We start from the raw sequence: 27,871 nt of genomic DNA, 5'->3' as shown, positions 1-27,871 counted from the left end.
CTCTCCTGTAAAATACACCCATGGCATAAAAGTTCAACAAACTATAATCATTGATATATCTTTATTTTTTTTTAAGATGCTCACTAAAATAATGCATTTAACATGTCTTAACAGAATATCCTCATCTACATGTTTGGATTTGAAATAGCTTCTTTAATGAATAAAACAACATCATAATTTATGTAAAACACCACATTGTTAAAAGTTCCCTAAAAGAGGAAAGACATTTTCATTTTTGTGACAAAACCACAATGCCATACAAAATACAATTTTACCTATTTGAATGAGCTAATTTGCATTGACGATATGTCTAGCATATTTTGCCACGGTAGCTTTGACCTTAACAGAAATCATAGCACTCATTGTTATTTTAAGATTGCATTATACAATGTGTGATAAAGAAAAAGAAACTTGAGGATATCTTCCATTCTACCCCCCAAAAGTGCTAATTTAGTATTTAATGATGATTCAAAGCAGGCTATTTCTTACAGAAAAAAATACTGTATATACTGTATATCAAGAGGCTTCATGTACACCACGTTAAGACAATGTGTTTTATACACAGTTATCCTCAAAAGTGCTTGTTGTAGTCTGAGCAGACTGGAATAGAAAACAAAATGTACAGTACATTGGCCACATGTTAGCAGTGTGAAATTTATAGAAATATAATACATTTAAAATTAACGTTATTTTATACACATTCCTATACTGAAATCATATTAATCCAACCACTTACTTCAGCTTGCCATCTTTTGTTGTTTAGATGTTAAAGAAAATATATAAGCCATCATTTTCTCAAACATGCCTCTTACTATTACTTTCATATCTCTAAATTTAAGACAATATCTGCATCAATTGTTCCCTTTGAGCTCTCTCAAAAGCCACTGCAAAATATATAACTACCAGCGATGGTGACAGCATGATCCCCAGCAGCAGCCTCACTTCGCACTTTTTAGCAGCTCCTGTAGGTTAAAACAAACACACTTTCAACACAACAGTCTGTTGGTCTGGCAGAGGATAAAGTGCTGTTTTCCTTTGGCCCCGATGTGGAATCAGATAAAACTGGTGGTCAGAATCACTCGTAGACACCGGCCTCTGATCTCAGTGCAGCATGATAGAAAGCCTCATGACCCAGAGCCTTGGAAAGCAGTCTCTGCCCGCGGGGAGACATGCAGCCCTGGCCAGGCAAATATCCGGCCGCGGCTTTACCGGATCTTGTGGGTTTAGGTTTGGCTGCTGCGTAACACCCCTCCATGTGGTCATATTGTGTGGGCCTGACTTTAGTGCTCTGAGTCCTTCTGTTGGGCTGAGTAGAAAAGGATCCCAGATGTTCAGGATCCAGAGGGGATTTGGCGTGGTGATGATAGTAGTGACGATTTTCTCTGGTGCTCTGCGACCTCCCCGGCCTCCTGAGGATGCTGGGTTTCACAATGCCAGAGTAGCTGTTGACGGCATTGGTCATCATTAATCGATCATGGTCGTGACCTCGTGTATGACTTCTTTCATTGTGGTCGATGTTCTTGAGGTTAGGGCAGCCCCTCTCTGGAAGAGAGGGGACTTTGCGAAGCAGTGGCTGCTGAGAGGAGCTCTCTTTGATCAGAATCCGCCTGGATGGTCCCAGCTCCACACTCGACCGGTGACCATACTGCTGCCTTGTGACCTCAGGATCTGCGTGTTGAGACCTTGGTGAACTTGGGGATGTAGCTACCACTACATTTTGGCTTTCTGTCATGCCGGTGGAGAGGAGGCAGGCGTTTCCAGGGTCTGACTTGCTTCTTGTGTGCGTTATGTCTCTGCTTCTTGTGTCAGTCGGCGAGACAGGGCTCTCATAAGGAGATACAGCCGGACATGTATTTTTATGTCTGGACTTACTCTCATGCTTGACGGGTTGATACACAACTCTTTCAAAAACTTCTGCATCTCTGGCCTCGTAAACAACAGTGTCCCTGCTTTGTATGTAAAGCTCCCTGTTCACAGGAGGGACATGGTGTGGAGAGTAGTTGTAGTAATCAGATTGTCCACTTTCCCTTGTTGAACGCATTGTGTAAGACTGACTGTGTCGGATGCCGCTTTGCCGGCAGGGCTCTACATAATAGTGGGAGCCATCTACTGGGTTCATATCAGAATAGGGGCTGTAACGATAGTCAGCATGTGTGTTCTCAAACTGCGGCCGAACAGGGTGGATGCCGGTCTGAATCAGCCTCTGATAGGGCACTTCCTGGCTCGACGTCTGATCGACATAAAACATGGTGTCAGGGGGCAGGACTTCTGCTTCTGCCAGCTCGTAGTGACTAGTCTGAGGAGCATGGAAGGAGCGAGCCCTCCGGATGGCTGGGTGCCCAACTATTCTATCTTCTGACCTCTGCCATTGGCCTTGTTGCCTGTGGCAGCCACTGATAAGGTGCTCATCTCTATGGTAACGTCTGTACTGAGGTGACAAAGGGTACCTTAACCCTAAAGTGCTGAAGCGGCTTTCAGAGGACTGTCTGTACATGCTCTTTGGCCCCATAAGGTGATGCGGCAGAGCGTCGGGCCGAGGACAGCGAGGTACAGGCATTCGGCCTGTTTGAATTGGCCAATGATGATGATGATAATGATGATTACCATAGACATCCTCAACCAGGCCTAGAGGTCTATCCTCCTCTGGGCTGTAGTGGTGGGATGAGGAGGTCTTCAATGGACGTGGAAGGACCTCCTCAACTGAGGCAGGCATGGAGGTCTCCGCCAAAACAGTCCGGAAATTAAATACATTGACAGAGTCAGTGTTCACATATACAGGAGAAGCTGACGGGCTTGGAGTTGAGCACACAGGTTGGGTGGGTGTTGAAACGCCAATGCTCTGATAGGTGGGTTCTGCTTGCGTGACACCCCTAATATCTTTTTCCTCTCTTTGGTCCCTCCTCTCTGCACTGCCTTCATCCAAGCTCCCTGACCCGAGCGGGCTGACATTAGGTGTGTAATTGCACATGCTTTCCTGTCCATCAGTGACTTGCGATGGCTCCGAGCCGAGGTGTGCAGGTAGGAAACGAACAGGATGAGGGCAGCGGTGGCTCTCCACAGGGCTGTGCGTCGACATTTGCCACTGGGAAACATGAGGGCCGCAGTACTCCTCGGGATACACTTTAAGATCGAGAACAGAGGGCCGGGGTGGTCTGTCCTGGGCGTGAAGGGCTTCCTGTCTCTGGTGAGGTTGTGATGGGAAGTTGTTTCTTCTCTGGGAGCCACTGCTCGCCTTCTGGGCAGATTCAGCCAGAGCCAAAGCCAACTTGCGTGCAGCACTCGTCAGGGGAGGGTGAGGAGGGAGAACAGAAACTGAACTCATAAGTCTATCTGTTCCTGGGGAGGGATAAGACAAACAACGCTACAGTATGACAGGACAAACAAAGCTATGGTAAGACATGATGGGACAAGACACAAAAGCTTTCATAAGAAACTACAAAATGCATTATTATTTAAATAGGTACTAACTATATGTTAAATATTATTATACATTTAATACATAAATGTTATGAATCCAAGAGTAGTACTGACCTGGATCAGGCAGGTTCTGTGCAGACTGACTGAGGTCAGTCAGGGCTGATGCCTGGCTTGCAGTGCTGAGTGGGCTGCAGTGTTGGTAGGGCGCTCTGTGTCCCTTTCCAGCTGCCAGTGGAACTTCACATTTCTCCACAGGGGGAGAAGAGGAGGGAAGAGGTGGAGGAGAGGCAGATGCATTCTGAACATCTGCTTGCGTCTTAAAGGATTTCTTCCTGAGTTTAGGAGAGAGCGGCTTGGAGGTAACCTTCTTCCCACCTTTAAAGAGAACCGGGCTAATGTCTGGAGACTGAGAGCAGCTAATGTTGTTGTTAGGAGACGAGATGGGCTCTGATTCACTAGAGCACCCTGCACTCTTCCTCCATTTATTTCCGTCTTTGTTGCGTTGCAGCCCTGGTGTAGCTGTGGGTGGGCTGCACTGAAAAGACATTGGGTCAAAGTCCAAACTAGAGATGCCGGCAGCAGGTGGACAAAGATCGAGATCATCCTCCTGGTGTGGAGGTGAAATACATGCTGGGGTGCAGACAAGATCACCGCCACTGTGACTCTCATTAAATGGGTGGGTTCTGTGGTCGTCTTTACTTCTGGTGTTGCGTAGGTCATCTCTATAGACGGAGGAAATGGCCTCACTAGTGGAACGCGGTCTGCGTGGGCGGTAACTCGGAGGTTCCCCTGAGATGGAAAAAACACATGCATAAGAGCACAATCTTCAGCAGTCACAGAAATAAACCCCTGGGAGCCAAATGCAATGTGCAAAATGCATGATTTTAATATATAAATACCTTCCACATTGTGTAGAGAGGTAAGAGATTCCTCACTTTTGGTAGAGCGCAATGTGCCACTATCTCCTCTTCCACCTGGAAATGTTTTTACGGCAAATTATTTTTCTCAATAAAATCAATCCTCACTAGCTCTAAAAAGAACGTTCCAAACACATTCAACTGTCAAAAGTAGTTAAAGAAATTCATTAAAAAGTACAGATACAGAAGCTTTGAAAGGTACAGGTGCAGAAGCTTTATGTTTTCTGGCGTGTAACAGCAGCAGTGATCTGACCTGGCAGTGCAATGCTTTTTATCTCGTTAGGCTCGCTTGGGTGTCGCTTCAGTTTACGTTTGGACACAGACTGTGACTTGCCCAGGTGGAAAAAGGAGAGCCAGTTCCCCACAGGAGACTTCTTAGCCTTAGCTGGAGGCCGCTTGCTGCTAAAACACAGAAACAAATCATCAGTATATATGTCTGTATATCTGTATCAGTCTGTATATGAAACAGTCACTGATTGTAGCAACAAAAGTTCACAAGCTCAAACAAGCAAAAACAAATTAAAATCACAAAAACAACACATTAGTGCTGCAACTAACAAAGCTCATTTTCATTATATTTTAATCAGATTTATGTTTTGTGGCCAAAATGTCAGAAAATTGTGAAAAATATTCAGCACAATTCCTCATGTCACAAGGTGACATGAGGAATTGTGCTGTAAGTACTGTAGTGCAATTTGTCTGACTAACAGTCCAGAACACAGAGCTATTCAATTTTCAAATACATAAAACAGAGAAAAGCAGAAAATCCTCACGTGACAGATTTTAATAGCTGTAACCAGTTTTTCTATTGATCAACTAATTGTTTCAGCACTACAAAATATGACTGATCAAACACATTGCAAATCACAAATGATGACATGTTTACTCATGCAAATTAAAAATTAATATTATAATTAAAAAGTAGGACTGATCAGGCAGTCCGTCAAACTACCTTTCCATCGGGAGTTCGATGACTGTGTGGAACTTGCCGAGAAGAGCTCCGGGTCCCTCCCCAACCTCGATGTAGTCACTGTGGGTGAGGCAGGGGGTGGTGGCCGGGGAGCCCAGCTGTGCCTGAGTGCGGGCCTGGGCCTCCTCCAGAGATAGTAACTTTGTGGATGGGGAGCAGACCAGCAGGGACTTAGGTCTGGATAAGGTGTTGTTACCTAAAGGTAAGGTGTTAAGAGTGTGTTAGAGATGCATATAACATCAGAACAGACGCTACATGTCATTATGTTTCTACTTTGACCTACCTGTGCTTTCCCGTATGATGGCATTGAGTTTAGGGCTGAAAAGAGCCTCGGTATTGTTGAGGATGAACTCCACAACCACTGACTGGATACGCACCTCCATGAATGCTGCTGTGCCGCTAAAACAGGCCGACTCGATCTGTCTGGACCTGAAACAGTTACAGTACAGCACAGCCTATTTCAAAGCGCTGGACCACTGAGACATGCTCCAGTTCACTGTCACAGAAACACTAGAAGGAAACAGCAATGTGGGTGCTAACGGTGCCAATTAAATTGAATTTGCATGCAACCATAGATCTGGAATGATGAAGTTCAAGAGTCACCTGAGGAGGTTAGGTGCCCAGACAATAGCCAGGTTTTTAGTGTGCATGTTAGTGATGGGGCTGAAGGTGGCCAGGTGGGAGAGGTGTCTCATGAGGTACTCCAGAGTCCTTTAGATAAAGAAAGGCAAATATTTAATATACATTTTACCAGTTAATTACAAATTATTTCATTTAAGACAATAACAAATGTCATAGGAAAGTGTCATATTGGTCGTCTAACACTGTTATCCTGCCTATTACCAGCAAGTAGAGTCAGACCTGCCACAGAACTGGAGAGTTTGGTGCATACACGAACAAGCAGGATTGATGTTACTTTGCATGGGCGTTATTAGAAAATGCCATTGTACAGCAGGAATATTACACTGTACTCAGAAGTGATCAGACTGCCATTTAGTGGAACATATCACAACTAAGACCAGGATTTTCTATGTGTTTGAGACCTATGTGAAAAGAAAGGTTTTTGGTGGCACATTATCTTTACACAAATAAAATTAGCATCATAGCACTGACAGTTTGAGGTATTTTGATGCAGAACTCCCTTTTCTAGAAATCAAACAATTCCACTTCAGGCCACCAGGGTGCAACAGTGGGCTTTAAAACTGACCTGTAATGTGGAGGCGGCAGCTGCTGGATGACATTGTGGATTTTGACCAGCCTCTCTTCATCTGTGGCTGCAGACACAGCCTCCTGTGAAGACAGAGGATAAAGCGCACATCGCTGAGGTCTTATACTCACAGCTGAGCGTAACTTTCCCGCTCTCTTTTTCCCTTTTGTATTCAGAGCAGCCAGTGTTTTGGCTCACTTAATCTGCTATTGGTTTTGGCGTGCACATCCCCTGCTGTTCCTAGAGAGCTCGGCTTAATGCAATGACCTCATTTTGAGCAGCACTTAAAAATGAGCTGGACATTTTACATTTTATACGTTTCTTTGATTATCACTGAGTAACTGGAAATGTGTCCTCTGCAGCTTTTTCTCCTCATAATGCTTAACTGCTATGCCAGTTTCCATTTCCATATGTATACCCAGCTTAGGTCCCTGCCAGCTCCACTGCTCTGGTCCTTACTGAGAATCTGTCGTAGAGCTGGTAGGTGAGCAGAGGGTTGGGTAGCTCTCTGAAATACAGCTTGCAGAGGGAGCCCACTGAGTGGATATCCTGTCTGAAGACTTCTCTGCTCAGGTCTGGGATCTGTTCTGAGTCAAACTCGTGCCTATACGGAGACAGAAAGAAGAAGAACATATAGAACAGTGTGGGAGTCATCTTACTGCCCATCTGTCAGTATGAAAACACAAAAACAAGGACATTTTAACACGATGAGCAACATTTTGAGTGTGATCACTGTTGGATGTAATTAGTTGTATGAATAAATTATGTGTTTTTCAAATTCTAATATCTTCTGAAAATCTCTTCAATAATCCAGCCAAAAGCTGCAAAATTTATAGATCAAAATTTACAAATGAACAGAACATTCTTTCCATCTCTCTGACGTCTTTAAAAATATTCATCTCCAAACTAAAAAAATACAATACTGTATATGTAACAGTGATGGGGAGCAGGTAAAGAAGACGGCCCATCAATACTCATAACCAGTATAAACTGAGAAAAATCAATAGTCATAATCATTTCGTCAAACACTGTGATGCGGCACGGCAACAGTCAACACGTTTTTCATGTGAGAACTTTCATTTTGATTGTTGTCGACACCTCATCAGACTATGTGCCTCCCAGTTTATCTACTAATGAGTCTGTTTCACAAATTCCTCCTGGCAAGCATAAAACAAACGGGAAAATCATTACAGCATTTCAAAGCTGCACAGCTTGAATCTAATTGCATTTGATAGATTTAAGAAGAAGCAACTCCAACAAACATCACTTGGAGAGCAGCATCCATCACGTTGATAGTGAGCTCCACAGTTGCAGCTATTTTATTGGTACTTTCTGTATACTTCCAATCACTGCTTACAAATCAGTTCTTGCTAGTGTATCAGGTCAGTCTATAATCCAACAAAGAAACCGACAACTTGTCAGAATTAAGTTACCATACAAGTACCCTGCCTTGCAAACACATATTTCCAGCCCTACACTTGTCAGGTGCTCTTATTAAACAAACCATCCTGTATAAAACATTATTTTGGGTTCAATTCCTAATCAATGTACTGAACAAAATGGGCACAAACCTCAGTTTCTGGATGTTGGAGGAGATCCCGGACAGTCTGTAGATTCCGTCCACGACTCCATGTTTCTCTATGAAGTCAGCACAGCTCTTAACAACCTGTGGGACTACAAGAGACAGTAGAGAGTCAAGAGAGGCTGTTTAACAGGTGCTCAGTGATCACGGTGCTTCATTGTGATCACTGTTGGATGTTTTAGCAAGGAAAGTTCCTCAAAATGAATTTTTGGAGCATGTCATGATACAAAAACCTATGTGTAATCTCTTCAATTTTAGTTCCACTTTCATTTCATGAATATCAATTCAGTCTACATCATTGATCCCTCAAGACGTTCCAAGATAAATCTGAGGGGTCCTGAGATAATTAATAGGATAAATAAACATTTCTTCTACATCAAATTATACATTTTTAAGATTCAGGCATTCAGGCCTCTAACAATTACCCAAAATCAAAAAATTTGATTGTAGATCATTGAGCTAAGCCAAGAAAACGGCCATAGTCAGGATTTTACAAATACTAAGATCATCAATTCAAGTTATTATCTTCAGCACACAAGTTAAAATATATATATTATTTGGGACTCCAGGGGCTCTGCAGCTCTTTAATTATTTTTTTGAAGTCTTAAAATAGTATCATTTAAACATAAATGAGTCTAAGAAAAAATGGTAGACTGTAAACTCCAGAATAAATAGGATGTGACCTCAGTGTCCTCAGGTAGCTACGGCTCAACATAGACATTAACAATCTGAGACAGTGCGTCAGAGGAAAACAATGCTTCAATTTGAGGGGCTGCATCCAAAATAATGCTGGGACTACTGGTCTACATAATATTTTATAATGGCAGCCATGTAGCTTTAATCCAACAATCTGCATAAACTGACATGACATAAATGGTTGAAATGAATGTGAGCTTTGTCTCTATCACACCACAGGCATTTCAACACAAGTTTGAAAAAACAAAAATAAAGACACAACGTTTGCCAAATCTACAAGGATCTATGAAGAAGCACATCCTGCAGGCAAACATAAAACAGTTATTCACACCTCCGACTCAATTCACATCAAACATCACAGCAGTGTATTGAAAATCCACTATACAGGCAGCAGATTGACTGGGTAATCCCTTCTTGGTGTATTTCCAATTTGAAAATGTGAAACATTTCAGTGTGAACTGCCAGCAGGTAAGAATTACACGATGGAAAATGAGAAAAAAAGAAGTAAAAAAAGAAGCCATTGTAGGAATAATTTACCCTCATGTCCTGAGTTGTGGAGATGTTCCCCCAAGTCACAGCCAAACACTCTCTCTTTGAGAATGCCGCGCTGCCGCAGCTTCTGAGGCGGCGGTCGAGACTTCATAAAAGTCCTCAGGAATGTTACCAGCTTCCCATGCTTCTTACACACTGATTAAGATGACACACAAATAACAGCCACGTTAAATCGATCCGTTTCACATCTCGGGAGCAAGTCTTAAATAAATCATCAAGCAGAAGGACAGACACACACTGAAGAGTACCTGGCTTCGGTACTGAGCTTTGAACGCTGGAGGGAATCTTGTCATTTATCAGCTCAACACAGTCGCAGGGGAAGAAACCAACCTGCAAGGAGACAGGAGACAGTAGAATAAGTGGAGTAAAGAGGAGAGACAGAGATGGTGATATACACTTGTAAGTTCAGTGGGGGTGTTTAGTGCTGTGGCAGACTGTAGTAAGGTGAAGGTGCAGGTCAGGCTGAAAATAGCTTGTTTCCATTCTTATTGTGCAAAGCATCTTAGGGTGTCACTCAACCCCAGTGACAAACTAGCTTATTTTTGCTGTTGTGGTTTTTAAAAACAAGGAGTTCAACTCATTTAATCTCAATATAAGTATATATGAAAATTAGCTGTATGTCTTCATTTCTCAGTATGAATTTCCTGGAAGAGATGTGTTCCTTCTAGGAGACAGTAAAATGAAAAAATACATTTCACAAGTTCTAATCCTGTCTCCATGTGTTGATTATTTATTTATCTCTTGTTACATGTTAAATATATGTCAACAATATTTTTTCTGTATTTTTTTCATCATAAAAATCCCTCTCTTACCTCTTCCTGTAAAACATAAAAACATTTCTGATTATGTTTATCCTGGGGTCGGTTACGTAAATGTAGTATCCAATCAAATGTGATCATGGGTTAATCAGCGAACCCCCACCATTATATCAAAATGGGGGGTAGCTGGCAGAGCAATTTCTTGGTATTGGGTGTGTTTGGATTTCAGCTGGCAAAAACTTTGTTTACACTTTTAAAGAATGTGGCTGAGGTATAATTTATTCATCTCTTCCTCCTCCTCCTTCTCCTCCCTGTCTAACAACACGGGTGAGGGAGGTCAAAAGTCCTTCTTAGCTCAGTATCTCTCTACAGCTCCCTATCGCGCTGTATTCACACACATTTGAGCATTCCAATCATATCTATAGGATTTAATTCAAATCCCTCTCCTAACTAAACCCCCTTCACATATTGTGTAACTTCACATAGAAGAAGCAAAAGACGCTCTGTTTGACTTAAATCACTACTTTATCATCAGTGGAGGTTGAGACAGCTTGTTCTTATTAAACATAAAGAACAACAAGCAGATGATTCACCTGAAAGCCATGCTTCCCTCTCCACCAGCCTGTGTCTTCTTTGGGAGGCATGTCTATGACTGACACAATGTCCCCCACCTGGATCACAAAGGGTGTGATGATGAGAATAAAGTCTGATCACAGCTAAGCACAATAAAAAAGGCATTGCGATGGGATCGTCATACCTCAAAGGTCAGCTCGTCTGTGGCTTGGGCTGTGTAACGTTTGGTGACGTGTGCAGCAGCGATGGCGGGCACATTGATCGAGGCTTCCTCAGACACCAGCATGTGGTTCCCCTTGTTGTCGATCTGGAAAAGAAAAATAGTAATTATTTTATTATTATATTATTTTAACCATCTTGTCAAGAGTTGGACATGCTGGCCATGTTTAGCTGGAAGACTGGAAGCAGGGAGAAGCAGCTGCTCTTGCTTCATTTAAAGTGACAGAGGGAGACAAGCAATGCCCACTGTTGGTATTTTGAATTCATGAGCAGCATTACAATATGTTACTGTAGTGTGGTTTTACCAAATAACAATTTACCTAGTATTTACTCTAGGCTTGCCTAGCCAATGCTTAAGCCAATCGCATAATTATCTTGTGTTGGATTATGGATTTAACAAGTCTGTTTACAGCAATCAGGAACGTCAAAGAAAAGACACAAAAGTGTCTTTAAGCCTACTCCGACATTATTATTGAATAAATACACTAAAAAACAAACAAGAACAGCATTGAATTTCCATACATCCACTCAAACTGACCTCGGTATAGCATCTCCAGCTGCAGAGCGATACCACATATGCCCAGGATGCCCAGCAGTTGTTCATCCAGAAATAGCTTTAAACACATAGCTATTCCTACACTACAAAGTCTTTTTTACATTTATAGTTCTACATGTGTTAAATGTGAGTCCTCCAGTTTTTGAGCATTGCTAGGCCATAATGTCCTGTACAGATTTCCATCAGCTGACTCTCGGCAAACAACTGTATTTCCAAAAAGGCCTGACTGTTCCTTCGATTTAACTACTAGAATATTAATGGTGACTATTAAATATTTAATTAACTTAATGGGGTCCTTTCTACAGAGTGAATAACTGCTAGTAAGTGTGACAGCTGATAAGATGATACCTCCATCCATGTTAGTACTGGACCACAGTTGATCTTGTTGTCAGCAATGGCGGAGAAGCGAGACAGGTAGGTGGCCAACATCTTGGTTACTGACTGAATGGAAACATAAGATTGTCAAGAATTAGTAAAGTCTGACAACTAACATGCTACAGAATAGGACTAATTTAATTACCAGATAAATCAATAAATAAAAATAAAGTGTTACTGAAGCTTCATTTCTAATGTAATAAGTAATTTATATCCCAGATTAGAGATAATGGAGTTGTAGCTCTGTGGTACCTCAACAGTGTCCTTTAATGTGTCGTATCTTGGCAGCTCAGTGAGCCTGGAGTAACGCCGGTCATAGATACACAAGTGGAGGTGTTTGTCCAGCACCCGGAAGTCTTCGTAAGATCTCTTAACCAGCCAGTTTCGACCCTGATGAAAGAGACAGAGAAAAAAAAAACTTCTGTTACGACTAAAGAGAAACAAAACAAAAAGCAGTTTCAGATATCATACCATGTCGTCTATTGTCCCATTGTAGCAAGTGTTGTTACCTGGCAAGTGATCTGGACCAGAAGTACCAGCTCTTTGGCGTCCAGGCCAGCCCTGGGTCCTTCGCTTGGTCCCTCTGTGAAGGCCAACTAAGAGTAAAAACAACCAGAAAAAAGACATGAGGAGCTAAAATTGTGAGGGCCCACGTTCTAAATAATGGATGTGTAAAATACAAAAACCTCTCTGTATGTGACCTGCTATACAAGAAGTACATCATGTCCAACCCCATTTTCCATTAAATAGTAAAACCACTTTGATACTGAGCTGTGGGTTTCAGTGTAGAAACCTAAAACAATCTCAAGTAACAAAGAACTATTGAAGTCTGAGAGAAAGAGATATGTTTACATTTTTAAAAAGGATTTCTTTGGATTGAAACTTCTTTAGAAATTCTGATGACTGCTCTTTGAATATGAAAACCTTCATGAAAATGTTTATTTGGGAAATAAGTACAGTATATTTCATCTGCCACCAGCATAGAAGTGATTCATATTTTCACTTCACCACAACTCCTGCAGAACTAAATGTATAATACATAAGCTGCTGAGCTTGGAGGAGGTGTAGATTTAGTACAGATTTCTTCCTCCTCACCAATATTCTATATGCCCAAAACTGAGAAGATCAAAGCCTGTGAAATACATTGATAGACATTACTGTAGAAGAGACTTCAAAGCCTGGAAGCCAAGGGAAGTTCTGGTTATTTATAACTGTTAGCATCTCATCCAGATACACTGTTACACAACACACAGCGACCTAGTTACTGCTCAACAGTAATACAGCAAACCAGGCTGGCAAGGAACGCAGAATGAGAAATTTGTTTTTGAATAAGTCATGATGGAGGAGCTCGTATTCACTGAAAGGATTTCTTTGAAATAACAGTCCGATCTAAGCATATGAGTTAAGTTCTGTTGGGGGGTCAGGATGATGGGAAGCAGGATTATACAGAGAATTATAGATGGACCAAGATCCTTTTGTGATGAAACATATAACTAGTTTGAATAAAAAAAATAAAATTAAATGATGAAGCAAAGAGGCAAATGAAAGTTTCCTTGAAGGCATGTTAAGCATCATCTCCTCTTCAGTGCTCACACCTCAAAGGCTACTCCTTTCAAAATAAAACTTAATAAGACTTCAGCCCTTTTTTCAATAAATAACATAATGCAGGAATGTTTCTGCGCAAACATCTGGCACCAGAAGCTCAAATTAATACATAATCGTCTGCACGTTCAGGTTACCTGCCACTAAGGCATCTCAGATATCCAACCGCAACTGAAGGAAGTGGCTCTCTCTTTGTGTGCAGCCGCAGTCGTGGACCTCAGTAAGCTCCTCCGGGAAGCCAATTCTTGACTGAGGGCAGCAGAGTTTAAATGCTGCTCCTTACTCGCATGTTCGCCGTCCCCTGCTGTCTTTACGTAAAATGCTCATTGACAGGGCTTAGGATCACCACGCGCTCACTGCTCTATTCAAAGCAGAAAATATAAAAAGAGGATGCTTCCCACTGTGTGTCTTACCCCCCTTCCTGCCTCCCTCTTTCTATCTCTTCCCCCTCCTCCCTCTCCTGTACTCTGCCTCCATCGCCTCCCCCCCCCCTCTCCTTTCCCCAGTGACAAAAGGGGGGTTGGCAGTAAATGGGCTCAACCGGCACACACAGATGCACGGGCTCATCCATCATACAGAGGCAAAGCTGCACAAGATAGATAGCCGGCCCTTCTTCATTTCAAAACAATTCTCGGTCATTCTACTCTGAAGGCGAGACTAGAGCTAATCTGGAGAGGAATCAGTCAGGCAGACTGCAGACCGAGGCAGTCCTTGTGCTATTCTGTGATTAGGATACATGAGACCTGATCAGTAGCCTCCCTTCCAGCTGCCACAGTCTGTGAATATAAAGACAGTGAAATGCATCATGGGAGACACAAGAACAAAGACTCATCTCTCAGATAAAGTCAAGAAATTAATCAAAAATAACATACAAATGTAAAATAAAAAAATTGGACAGTGGCATGTATGTTTGTATGCGTATACAGTTTTCACTGTCAAGTGACTCCCCAGACTGATATTTCTCTCCTAGCTCAGATCGGCTTTTTTTCTCCCCGTGGAGCTTTTCAAGGTCACTGAAACTGCGGCTTCAGTTGCCTCCATGGAGCCATCACAGTCAAGGCAACCACAGCAGGACATTTACCCAACAGACTGAGAACATCCTGGGATATAAGTGGCGCCCAGTCCACTTCACTTCACTGTAGTCCATTACTGCTACATGTAGGGATTCAGCCCTACAGCATGCACGCATTGCTCATGCGCTCCTTTGTGGTAAGATCCACTGACAGCTTTTGGTATGTGGAGAGACAACTGCTGCACTCTTCTGGCCAGCAAACTGAACTGCACGAAGGTTAACAAGGCAGTTAACAGCCACTTCCACACGACTGAGCAGCCACTAGTGCTTCACTGCTTCTCATTATCACTGCTGCAAAGATACTCTTCTTAAACATAACACAAGCCTATATGTCCAAATCATTCGTTGCCTGCTGAGAGTTATTTTATAGACCTGCACATTAAAGTCCATGATCACAGGTATTAAAATCAAGTCCATGCAGCTAATGTTTGCAACTTGCAAATGTTCCCTTAATTTAGAGAAAACCTGCTAGTGGCCCTTTGGGGCTATGCATTGGCACAGTGGTGCTTTGAGCTAAATGCTAATGTCAGCATGCTAACATGCCCACAACGACAATACTAAAAGGCTTACATTCAGCGTTTGTACCTTCTTAGTTTAGTACAGCTAAGGATGTCATTAGTTTTGCATGTATGTGGAAAAAAAATAAAACTTTCCAAATCCAATTATCCATGGGGGAATATTAATATCTATACTAAACTTCATAGCAATCCATCCAATAGTTTGTAGAGACATTTAACTCTGAACCAAAAATGTCAACTTCATGGTGGCTCAAAAAGAAAAGTCAGGGGATCATAATAGTCCTTAGGATTTATCCTCTCGAGCCTGGGGCAACGTCTGTACAAAATTTCATGGGAATCTGTCCAATAGTTGAGAAGTTGTCGAGAAGCCAACTGACACACAAAGTGACATTGCCATTCCTAGAGCTGTGCCACGAAAAATCCCCCTAAAATTTGTTACAATATTCCAACAAATATTGTACAATAGAGCATTTACCTCTAGCTACATTTCACTGTAAACATATTTTCTCTCCCCCTCATTTGTTTAGTCAAAACAGGTTTTCACTTTCAAAATGAGTCATCTCCTACAATTCTTGGATAGACTCAGCTGTCTATCCAGGAAACTACTTTATCTCACTTACTGGTTGACATCATGTGCTTAAGTCAAACTAATATGGCGAGATCACAGGTTTACAGAGGTCAGATGTGTCTGACATTAATATACCCTAATCCAGAGGATTAACACGCTGCTGAAACCGGATCACTGCACTAATAAAATCTTTAGTAGTGAAAACATAATGATTTATGCATGGTGGGGTACAATTCTGGACAAATTAATATTTGGTAGCTCTTCAACTCAAACCTTTAATTTTACATTTAAGGAAGAAGGAAAATACATTTATGAGGGCGGGGCTGTCCACAAAACACAAACAAGGATATTAATTCGACTGCCACAGTCACTCTCCTGCAGAAGTCACAGTGTATTTTCAGGGCTCACCTGAACATTGCCAAAGTCAACAGTCTCATAGTGGAAATGGGCACACTCTGCCAACCTGGGGAAGTGACCTCTGGGGAACGTCAGTCTAAAAACACACAACACAACAGCGCCTCATCAGTATTCAACACACTGACACCCTGATTGAGAAAAAAGCAAAGCAAATGAGGGCAAAATAGGGAAAACATAGAGAGATTAGGCCTATGTGTGTAGGTTAAAGATGCAGAAGACAGACTTGTCAGTCTGTGCTGCGCCCATCATTTTATAAGTCCTCATTTCACTGGCCTGGATAAGAGCCCTGTTTTACAGCCTATAATAGCAGCAACGCTGTCATGGGGAGCACCTACTTCTTCATGTTCTTGACCTTCATACTAGCCGTGCTGACGCAGGAGCGCAGGAGGGGCTCGGCTGGGTGCTCTGTGATGTCATCACTCCGCACCTGCCAAACAGAGAAAGCAGACATCACGTCTACAGTCACAGGAGAACTGATAACAAAACCGATTACAGTCAAGAAAAATTATGTTGATCGCCATAAAGCAATTTGGATGAAGGACACAAACTTACGTCTAAGGCTAAAGCAGTGAGTTGTAAAACTAAAGTGCTAATATTAGATTAAGGCTATATCATATCATGCATATCATGCTTTATATGTTACATTATATCAATGTTATTCTAATGTATCTTTACATATGTTATGCTTTGGTAAATATTATATATAGTTTTAATGCTAATGTTTTGATATGCTAGCTTATGCTATTGTAATTTTACACTTTGATTAGCTAAGGTATGTTGTTATTTAAAGCAAATGTTAGGCTGTCTTATGCTTTGCTTTGCTAAGCTACGTTAGGCTATTATTACGTCGTCTCATACAACTGCAATGTTATGTCATGGGAGTCTATGCTATGCTGTTATGGTATGCCAATGTCATTATGTTTTGCTTATATTAAGCCAACATTGTTATGCTATGCTAAGCTATGTTGTGCTATTTTATCCTAATGTTATGTTATGCCAGTGTAATGTTATGCTATGCTTTGCAATTTTAAGATATGTCATTTTATTTAATGCTAATATGATCTGTGCTATCTTATTCTTCTGTTATGGTATGTTCTGATATGTTCTGATAGGTTAGGTCATGTCATTATTTGATATCACTTATATATAACGTATAGCACCAATTCATAACAGATAATATCGCAATGCACTTTTCATATATAGCAGGTCTAAACTGTACTTTTTTTTTGTATTATTTCCAGAGACCCAACACTTCCCACCATGAGCAAGCCCTTGGCGACAATGGCAAGGAAAAACTCCCTTTTAACAGGCAGAAACATTGAGCAACACCTAGACTCGATTGGGTTAAGGGGGAATGTTCAAATGAATCTTTGGAAAAATGTTCTTAAGGCATGTCTGTCTATTAAGTATTGTTAAATATTTGTGTATTGTAATTTTGGTTGTTTTTGCCCACTTTGCAATTGGATTAGTTTGTTTGTGGATATGTGACACTGTGCAGGATGATTTGTGATTTAAACATAAAAACTTGAGCTTAAATTAAGGAAAATAATTTATGCATAAAAACAAAATATGGTGTACTTAAAGTACAACTAACATAGTGAAACTGTTTTGTCACTTATCCAAGAGACTTTGATTCTAAAAAATGAAGGGTAAAGATGTAAATAAAGAACCACTGTGGAGGCCGGTAAACTGGAGTACCCAGAAGTTAACGGAGGGGGAGGGGTGATGACATCACTTGTATGTGAGTACTGTCATTACACCTTTACCTCAGCAGTTCTCACTCTCACTCCTGACCCGGAGGTGAGACATCCTCAAATGCAGTTTTACACTTGTTCACACCTTCATCACAGTGATGACTGTGACCTCAGTAACATCATGTTGTGGTGACATCATGGTGTGACTCACCTACACAACCAATGCAGCCTCATGGAAGAAGGGCGAGATGTCCGTAGGTGGGTGTTTATGTAAGTAATGATTTAGAGTCGTGTGTGTGTGTGGGCGGGTACCATGGCAGTGGATGTCTCCTGTGGCTGCTTCTCTTCTGGAGGATTACTGTTTGTGGCTTGAGGTAAGGCATCTTCTTTGTCCAGGTCAGTACATGGTAGCAAATCTCTGCAGAAACAGACAGGCTATATCACATACAAGAATTAAAACACAAGAAAGGTGGCATGTCATAAAGTTAACATTCATCTAGTCTGGGGTTTTCAAATGAGATTTGTAGTTTCTTTTAAATACAGCAGAGGGAGCAAGTGAGGGAGATGAATTCACAATATGTGGCTCAAATCATGACATTGCACCAGCATGGCCCAAAAACATGTTGTACTAGGCCTGTGTGTGAGTCTTCATTAATAAAATAATAATAAAATATTTTCTAATCAGATCTAGTTGGGAAGAAATCCTTGATGCAGATGATAGAATCTCTCACTATGGTGGGGTCAACAAGAAGCCCTGGTGTATTTTGTATGTGCTCAGGACAGAAAAGCTTGTCTATTCAGAGAGCCATAAAAGTAATCCACCCACAAGGGAGTGCTTTACAAAACCTTCACTTGAAATGTGACTCAGTGTATTTGGGAGTGGAGTGTTTGGTCCATTCAGCTCAGCTTTTCAAAGAAGAGAGAGACGGGCCTTGGATTTGTCCCAGTGATTCAGCGTGATGAGATCAGGACATGAGGCCAAGAACAGTGACACACAGTGCAATTTATGTGATCCACAGTGACAGAATTAATTATGCATACACAATATAATTTCATAGGAAGTACAATGAGTTTCGGACTTGATGAAGCTTTAAACAGGAACAGTTTTCTCTCTGTCTCCTGCTGAGAACAGGGTCACATTTTAGCCTTACCATTACACAGCTGCTACTTTTATTCATGCGGCATCTCATTACTTCTCTTTTACATGATTTACGACATGAAGCACAGAAAAAAGAGTAACTCACCCCTCAAGGACGTCACTACTTCCTGGTTCACCCTGGGGTCCTGAGGCAGCATTCTCAATCACCGCGGCAACCACACATCCAGCCTCCATGATGTTGCCTGACAGCCCGCTGTAAAGAAACGTGAGTGGGAGGGAAATGAAGAGAGTGAGGGTGGGCGGGTAGAAGAGAAGAGGATGGGAGGAACAGTCCCATGCAATGAAGCCGCCAGACGTCAACCCACTTGAGGATGCGGTGCGCGCGACTCTCAAGGCTACAATCCACAGAGCCCTGACTGTAATCTGCAATGACATCATGCTACAGTGCTATGAGGCTGTTTCAGTGATAACGCATGTCTGGCTGCAAATTCATGGGATGGTTTTCACAAGAATATCAGCATCTTTTTTACATAGACTTAAAGGTTTTAGATGGAAACATAACCATTTCTACCTGAAGGAAATGTCATGATTGTCATAGCAGCTTCATTACACGTCCCTGGATAACATATGCAGGTTAAGGGTCGTTATATTGGCTTTTAATACTCATGAATGTGTGAAAATCAACCGCCAACATATAAGGCAAAAAACCCTTGAGGTTCCTATTCTGCCATTTTATGTTTCTCCATACAAACTGAATAAACTAAAAATGGGTCAGAAAATCTAAGGAACTATGTTGTTTTCACATGGTGGCAGATTGACTGCAAACCTGCACCACTTAAAATACTGTAATATCTATTAACGTGGGTCTATTTTAAAGAGGGCCAAATTAAGTTTTAAGACTTTGAGTTTATATGGTGCTCACATGTGCCCATCCACCCATTATTTATACCTGTTTATCCTTATCCAGGGTGCTGGAGCCAATCCCAGCTCAGATCGGGTGAGAGGCAGGGTGCACCCTCCCACAAGTATGTCACATAACTAACACAATCAACCTAACCTGCATGTCTTTGGTCTGTGTGGGAGGAAACGGGAGCACCTGGAAGAAACCCACGCAGGCACAGGGAGTACATGCTAACTCCAGCTGGCACGTTTGAATCCAGAACCTCTTTGTTTTGAGGCAACAGTGCTAACCATGTGCCGCCCTTCCCACATTGTGCATATTCCCAAGTAATGTTGCTTTAAAGAGGCCATATTATGCCACTTTTCAGGTTTATAATTTTATTTAGGGATTGTATCAAATGGTTTCATTTTCAAAAAAACGCTATAGCACCTCTTTTAACCCTGTGCGTTAAACGCTCTGTTTTAGCTATCGAGTGAGGCATCTCACTTCTATTCGTTCTTTGTTGGAAGTTGCACATGTAAAGTACCAAGGACTACTAGCCAATCAGAAGTAGAGTAGGACGGGTCCTGACAAGCAAGGTAGTGTGATCCAAAATAAAGCTGTTTCCACCGGTAACCATGGCTTCAGTTCAGCCGTACATGTTAGAGCCTGAGTTTAGAGTGGTACGTTATTAATTTGTCACAAATGTATCTTTCATACGTAATGTTTTAACAGTGCACACACATCTATATCACAGTAACAACTTTATGTCCGTTGACATTGAGTGGGGGGTTTCTAACGTTATTTTAATTTCATATTTAGTTTGAGGCCGTGCCACACTAGCCGCTAGCGAGCATTATTATTTGTATTATGACGCATATTACATACTGACGCAGACAGGTTACAGAAGTAAAGGCTGGACTACAATCCAGCTGTTTTGAGACAGTTCAGGAGCAGTGTTTTCTGTGGAAGATGGTAACTCCCCCTTGGAGTAGACGCTGGTCTTTTTCACTTTCACTGCAAACCAATTACATACACAAAAAAGATGATGAAATAAAGAAAAAGGGAAAAAGCCAAAAAGCATAAAATGACCCCTTTAATCAAATAGCTGCAAACCGACTGCCACCCAGGGGCCATCACATGAAATATTACCCGTAGTTCCAGTTTTTACCAGTACTTACACTGTGAATTTTTGTAATTTTCCTTGATATACTGTTATAAAACAGCTTTGACCATATGCTATCCATGAGAAGACAGGAGAGCCCCTATAACTCACACTTTTTACCAGATCCATTACTACAACTCCTCTCTGTTACTGTAAACAAACAGATGGAATGTCCTGATGAAGCAAAACTAGACTCATCCTCTTAAATCTTCCCATAACTAGTTTCCAAATATATGTGGTTGCTTAGCATTAAACAATGAATTTAAGGCATGTGGGCACAAAAACAGGCCTCCCTCAGCCATAGTCGCTCCAATTAACACAAGGCAGTTTTACCTCTTCCCTAAGCAGGGCTGCTAATCAACACAGAAACGTTTGGAGAAACGAGTAGATTCATCAGCCCGGACCATTGCTGTAGTAGCAGTTTCCCACAGGCCCGTCTGGCCCCTAGCCTCACAGGGTTGCTGTTGACTGACTTCCACAAAACCTCATGACTCAGCAGAATGTGAGCAGGCGGACAGGAATACAGGCCAGATTGAGCCCCACTCTCCACATCTCATGCTGTATCTCCTCTCTAATAGACACCATAACCTTGCCAGAGGAGAGCCAGCTTATTACACAAACAGGACATGAATTTACAGTTGACAAGTGCTACATCAAGTGCTTGGAAGAAAAGTATTTGGAAAGTCATATGAATGAACATTGTGTCACCAAATTGCGCAGGACCTGCAAGTATTTGGAGTGTTTGTAGTATAATAAGTTAATCTTTGCATGTCTGGATGACACAAAAACAAAGTTGTACTGAACAGTCATCAATATGATGATTATCTTCATCTCGTTTACAATATTTTGGCTGCTTGTGGTGCTAATGGAGGGCAAAGATTCCTAGCTGTTGCATGCATTCTATGATAAAATATGTTGCCTAACCTTGCTGATTGTACCACATCAGACAGCGAGCCTTTTCAAGTGTAGGAACATGTTGTACTTCACATTGCAGAAGAGACTGGCGAGCTGGGTACTTTAAAGCTGCTTAAAGCTTTTGTTTCCATCTGAAAGGCTTTGTGGGAGAGGAGCTGAAGACAACAGAGAGCAACATATGAGCATGTGTTGTAATAGCAGGCACCCGTCAGCATTATGACTATTTTGGAAATGCCCTAAATAGTTTGAGCTATAAAAAGATTAAAAAAAATGCTCTGCATGTAACATTGTCCATGTCAGAAAACAAATGGGTGGCACATACTGACACAGTATCATAGGCGAGAAAACAATGTCAAACCTGGTGCCACAAAATATCTTGACTCTGGTTTAATATTAGAAGCCTTGGAATGAACATCGCCCAATCTGCAGTAAATCAGGCAGATATCTTCTTTCCACTCATTGTCTATCAGTCATATCCAAAGTATTAAGAAAAACAATAAGGAAGGCATCTACCTGTCACACTGACTGGAAAAGAGACATTCTTATGTCAGGAGACCGTAGCAGCACAGGATGATGTTGCTCTGGCATCCGATGGCCTACATGGCGTTTTCAAGAAAAATAGGGCAGCCTACAAAATGTTGCACTGTTTATGACACCATTATCAGGCAGGTGGGTTGACATGAAGAATGCCTGCCTTCATATTTGTAGTTACAAAAACACAGCAGATGCATCTAAGTGAGTTACAGCTACTTTTTCCACATATGAGGCAAGAGAAAGGTTGAGGAGAAAATAGAGGGAAAATAGAAACTGCCATTTTAGCTTTTTCTGTATAAAGGTTTGACAACACACACATTAATGCTAAGGTAACTCATCATATATGGATATTAGGCAGTACTTTTATAGACATCTATATCATGGAATTGCACTAACATCTGGTATGATGGGTTGACCCGCATAACAAACTTTTGCTAACTAATTAGAGTAGGTATTGTGGCATCATAAGAGCTAATAACAAGTTATAATAATAATAAGGCTGCTTTGTCATTATCTCTTATTGGCTGTCCTCTTTTATACCGCTGTGCAAATGCCAATACATGGAGGGAGAGATTAGGGAGAGATTAGGAATTTCTGGAATTTCCAAACGATGGAGAATTTGAGTATAACCAGAGCAGAAATTTCTGTACCTAAAGTGTTTAACCTTTATTTTAAATCCCAGCAGGTGACATGACGTTTTTTATGCTACAGTATTCCAAATAATTGATTAAACCTGCAATAACTGATCTTTTAGCTACATAGGGGCTAACAAACAATTGTTTATTTACACATCCAGCAGATATAGAGCAACATTATCATTCATTTGGTGTTGTGTTTGTGTCCAAATGATGAATGCAAGACCAATATTCATTCTCTTTTTAGCTCTGTTGGTCTATACCAACTCCTGAGGGAAATATCTGTCTCTTTAGCTGCTAAATGCTCCACTATGTTCACCAGCTAGTCATTAACTCAATGTCTATCTACTGTTTGGTGCTGGGAAGATAGTGTACAGTCGGTTTATGGAGCTTTTTAGCTGACAGATGCGCCTGAAAACGATGCAGATGAGAGCTGTGAGAGTGAACCAAAACACACAAAAACAAAGTTGTGGGCCTGCAATTAAAACTCCGTAGTTCTAATGGTGTGCTCACACTGAAAGCGAATCCAGCGTTTCACATGACTTGATTACATACAAAGTCAATGCAAAGCTCTGGGCGGTGTGGAAGATGCGTTGTTGCAACATTCGCTGGTTCGGTCAAGATAAAATTTTTCAACTTAAGCAAGGAATTCGCATGACACTATGTTGCGAAAGCCTATCAGCGGTGAGATTGTCCGGACGTCACTGATGGCTTCAGAGCGTTGTTTGGATAGAACCAGGCAAAGCCGGGGAGTGAAACGCCGCTGGCCGATGGAGAGCTGCTAAATTACGCGGAAGTGTAGAAGAAAGAGCTTTTGGACAAATAAACACCAGTAGTCAGACTGGATTATGCTCAGACAACTACGCCGTTTACCGCGGGAGGAGCTCAGAGTTAACTGCTTTTTAATAAATCAGCATGTTACTTTAGTTTTTGGGATTACAACGTTGATTTATCTTCACTCGAGCTTCTCAGCAGGAAGCTTCTGTGTATTGGCACCCAGAGCTCCATTGGTCTACTACTTCATATTTATATAAAAACCGGACAAAACTGGACATTGCTTGGAGAAAAGAAAGCGAGGAAGTTGAACTACCTGGTGTGTTCAGAAAATATGTGTCTGTTACTTTATTCCAGCTATCGTTGTACTTTACTGTGAACAAGTGAGCATAGCATAGCTCTGATCGATCCAAACTCCATTCAGAAAACAAACATTTTATAAGTTATAGTCCTACTGACTTGCTGTCAGACCTGGCATGAATTGGCATCATATTGTAGTTATTTCAGAATCAGTTTGATCCATTTATTGCAATTAAATCACAGCAAAATGTTTACTTTGCTTTCATACAGCTGTAGTAATCGCTGGTTGTGTTTATTTACATTGTGTTACGTTGTGTATGAACACTGTGCAGTAGTCCAGCGATAAACCCCCCGTGAGGAAAGCGTTGCAAGGATTAAATTTGCGTTGTATGTGAACACACCATAATGACAACTGCAGAGTCGGGTGATAATTCTCACTGCGAGCGGTCCCTTTCAACTACATTTAATTATGTGATCTATTATGAATATATTTTTAAATAGCATATTAGCAGCTTTAATTGCACCTTTAACATGCCTTTATTTTTATGCAGATTTAACATCTTCTTCCCTCAGAGGATGTGTGGGACATGCTGTCAGCTAGGGGAGAAGTTGGTTTCATGCTCTCATTCGGAGCCCTGGAATGCAGTCAACACAAGCCAGAGACGCAGTGGAGAAAGGCCTGCGGTTTCCATGGTAACCTCTCTCCCGTCCATCGTGACTTGATGCTCCTCCAGACTGAGGATGAGGTGGCACGAGGAGGAGGGAAACGAAGCTTTAGAGAAACCTTTGACCGCAAGCTTTGACACATCATCATCATCAACAGCCAATCTGCCTGAGGCGATGACATTGTTGCCCCCTCCGCCTTGTAGGATTCAGACACCCGGTGTGCTGCTGCTCTCTCAGTGAACATATTTAAAATCAATCGTCTTTTCTGGAGCTATGTCACTCATTTTACTTCTTGTGGGAGGAGGAGGAGGAGGTGGGGTCATATGATCCTATAATCTTCTTGAAATCTACCAGAGTGAGATTAAGTTTATTTCATCTCACACTGAGTCGGTGTCACAGCTCAATCTTTGTGCAACCCTGCAACCTTCAGAGTCACTGTGATCCCAGATGAAGGGCATGAGAGTGGGATAAACGGCAGGGTGATTAAATAGTAGACAACAAAGACACAAATATTTAATCAACAAGCCGAATCTGTCACCTATGCCTAAACCTAAAATGAAGTACCTTTCTGTTTTAGCACCCATTCCTCTAAAATAAACAAATAATAAAGTAAAAATAAAGACTAAGAGGACATTTTACTGAGCGGGACAAATATTTTAGGAATATGAGGGTAGATATAGCTATGGCACAATGCTATTGGCTCACTAACTTAAATATTGCGTGCCACAGAAACTCCCACACAGTTTACAGGATCACAGTCACCTGCCCAATCTAATGCAATCCAATACAACATTCCTGCAACAATTACTACCTTTCTGAAGCTCATGGTCAGCCAAATCAGAGATGTTGACTCATCTGTGTGGTAATACTGTTTAAGGCTGTGATTGTGTTGGACTGTATTACTTCATAAAATAACCAACATGTACCTTATATTTTGTCTGTACACACTCTAGCACACATACAAATACTGTATATTGTAGGCACAGGCTTCACGATATAATTTAAATGATTAATCTATTAATTAGTTGGTCTATAAATCGATTAGCCAAATAGTTAACCATTTTGTGTCAATTATTTTTCTGTCAATCCTAATTGACTAATCATTATTAGCTCAATATAAAATACCAAGGCTTCCCAATGTGCTGTTGGGGTGCAACTAATTACAATTTCATTTATCAATTTCCCTGTAGATTATTTTCCTGATTAATCGTCAAATCGTTTGGTTTATAAAACGGCAGAAACAGGATGGTATTTTTGCTTGAAATAATTAATTAAATATTTAATCAAAAATAGCTTCTCGTTAATTTTCTGTCAAGAGTCTAATAATTGATTCATTGATTTTCAGGCCAACACAAAATACCTATCATGTACCGTTTATTTTGTCCCAGCACCTTCCAACACACACACACACACACACACACACACACACAGACACATACTGTATACTGATGTGATATACAGTAATGCAAATAAAAAGAGTTTTTAACAGTTTAATCAACAGCTCTAATAAAATCTATGAAATCAAGCTTCACCAAGGTAGCACTTTTTTACAGGGCTGTTGCAGTGTATTGCAGTAGATTTTACAGCTATTCATCATTTCGTGCCCTTACCACTGTATTACAAAAAATTCAGAAAAAGCCCAGGACCAAAATCCTATTGACAGATAAACTCAGACTTGTTTTCAAAACCTGGGATGCACTCAGCACACCATTACCAGCGCTCTAAGCCAACTGGAAACTCAACTGGTAAGCAGTGGGAAAAGTTTACCACCAGTGTACTATGACCTGTTGGGCCTCACGGATCACCGGTCAGCTTCATGCGTAAACAAACACACACATACACACACACACACACACACACATACACACGGTCATCTGATGTGGTCATTAAGAGGCGGATCAATAGGGAGGGGGGCTCTAGCAGGTGTTAGGTTCACATCTTCAGGGCAGTGACAGCAGGTTAAACGCCCGGCTTTTGTCTGTATAATACGTGGTAGTAAGTGAATCAGCCTACCTGTAACTGTGCACGTTGCTCCACTCCGCTGCCTCCTCTATTCTGCACAGCGCCGCGCTTCTCGACGAGGAAACATATTGTCAGCATCGCACTGCAGAAACGCTTTGCTCGGACACACACACGGGCTACAGCTGATCATCTGAGGTAGATGGGGTTTTTTTAGGTTAAAAACTGTGCTCGGTTGCTACATCGCCGATGCGGTGTGGGAGTCATCCCGGAGAGCCGCGCGACTGTCTGACTGAGAATCTGCACTCGCCACCGGGGAGCGCGCACAACTGATCTCGTGCCCGCGCCGTGGATATTTTAGCCCCAGGGGTTCCCAGACCTTTACAATGTCAAAGACCCCAATATGAGGGAAGGCGTGAGAGTATGCATAGAGCCCCTGTGTGATTATATTCACCAGCCCGAGGAGCCCCATCTGGCAAGTTTGTGTGGTGTTAGGTAATGCTTGGTTCAGAATTACATAACCATCTAGTGTAGGTGGGGTGGTAACAGTGAGAGGAGTGAAACCTGGTGTGCAAATCATCCACATGTGTCATCTTATTGTGCTTGTCCACTAAAGGAGATAATGAGAAACCCAGCTATTCCTTTATTTATGTTTTATAATCCCTAGAAGAGCCTCCTGAAATGTAACAGAAAAACTGATTAATCGTTTGTCATTTTATTAGCAAACATAACACATAATCAGTAAATATATGACATTTATTAGCTGTTTGCTAAATGTGAAGCTATACTCAGGAAACAGCTAGGTTAGTTTAGCATAAAGACTGGAAACTGTGGGGGAGCTAGCTCTGTTCAAGAGTTAAAACATACATAAACACCTCTAAAGCAAAGTAATGAACACCTTGTTTGTTTGACCTGTTCAAAAACCATAAAAACGAGAGGGCTCAGTAAGTTCTTTAAAGTTTCAGCTGGCGACGTTCAACCACATAACCCTCGCACTTGGGCTTAGGAGCGGCTGTTGGTAAGGGGTGTTAGCTTCAGACAGTCTGGCTAGCTGTCTCCTCCTGTTACCTAGTTTATGCTAGGCTAAGCTAACCTGCTGCTGGCTATTAGTCTAATAAATCTTTTCATCCAACCCAACTAAATGTGAGATTTTGCAGCTTTTTTTCTTTTCTGTGAAATTATGACAGCATTGTTCACTGTTTTGTGACATAATGTAGACCAAACAACTAACAACTGATTAATAATTTAAAA

At 41.5% G+C, this 27,871-nt stretch overlaps 1 protein-coding gene across 2 annotated transcripts; it reads right to left on the bottom strand.

The window, feature by feature from the left end:
• Nucleotides 1-42: 42 nt before the first annotated feature.
• Nucleotides 43-27,853, bottom strand: arhgap32a (Rho GTPase activating protein 32a). 2 transcript variants are annotated; one of them, XM_038693808.1, is made up of 22 exons: nucleotides 26,675-27,853; nucleotides 18,938-19,045; nucleotides 18,006-18,111; nucleotides 16,335-16,426; nucleotides 15,991-16,075; nucleotides 12,332-12,418; nucleotides 12,075-12,212; nucleotides 11,796-11,888; nucleotides 10,857-10,979; nucleotides 10,693-10,770; nucleotides 9,590-9,671; nucleotides 9,327-9,476; nucleotides 8,083-8,185; nucleotides 6,971-7,115; nucleotides 6,512-6,594; nucleotides 5,908-6,015; nucleotides 5,588-5,733; nucleotides 5,287-5,500; nucleotides 4,588-4,736; nucleotides 4,317-4,391; nucleotides 3,532-4,206; nucleotides 43-3,336 (listed from the first exon to the last, which is right to left on the bottom strand). In XM_038693808.1, exons 2-22 carry the CDS (start codon nucleotides 19,024-19,026, stop codon nucleotides 1,076-1,078), a joined length of 5,082 nt encoding a protein of 1,693 aa, XP_038549736.1. In that variant the 5' UTR covers nucleotides 19,027-19,045; nucleotides 26,675-27,853; the 3' UTR covers nucleotides 43-1,075. The 2 variants fall into 2 exon arrangements, with proteins under 2 accessions (XP_038549736.1, XP_038549737.1); XM_038693809.1 differs by having other exon boundaries at nucleotides 4,588-4,733.
• Nucleotides 27,854-27,871: the final 18 nt, after the last annotated feature.

This window comes from Micropterus salmoides, unplaced genomic scaffold, assembly GCF_014851395.1.
Source record: "Micropterus salmoides isolate LMB-PRFRI ecotype aquatic unplaced genomic scaffold, ASM1485139v1 Ms_hic_scaffold_3, whole genome shotgun sequence".
NCBI classification, from domain to species: domain Eukaryota; kingdom Metazoa; phylum Chordata; class Actinopteri; order Centrarchiformes; family Centrarchidae; genus Micropterus; species Micropterus salmoides.
Note: the sequence above shows the minus strand (reverse complement) of the source record. Positions and strands in the feature narration are given on the sequence as shown.

Coding starts and splice junctions, on each gene's coding strand:
- arhgap32a (XM_038693808.1), bottom strand. CDS start 19,026: ATGGAGGCTGGATGTGTGGTTGCCGCGGTGATTGAGAATGCTGCCTCA. Junction 10,980..11,795: donor CAGTACTAACATGGATGGAG/GTATCATCTTAT, acceptor TTTCTTTTCCAG/ATCGACAACAAGGGGAACCA. Junction 9,672..10,692: donor GAGGGAAGCATGGCTTTCAG/GTGAATCATCTG, acceptor GTCTCCTTGCAG/GTTGGTTTCTTCCCCTGCGA.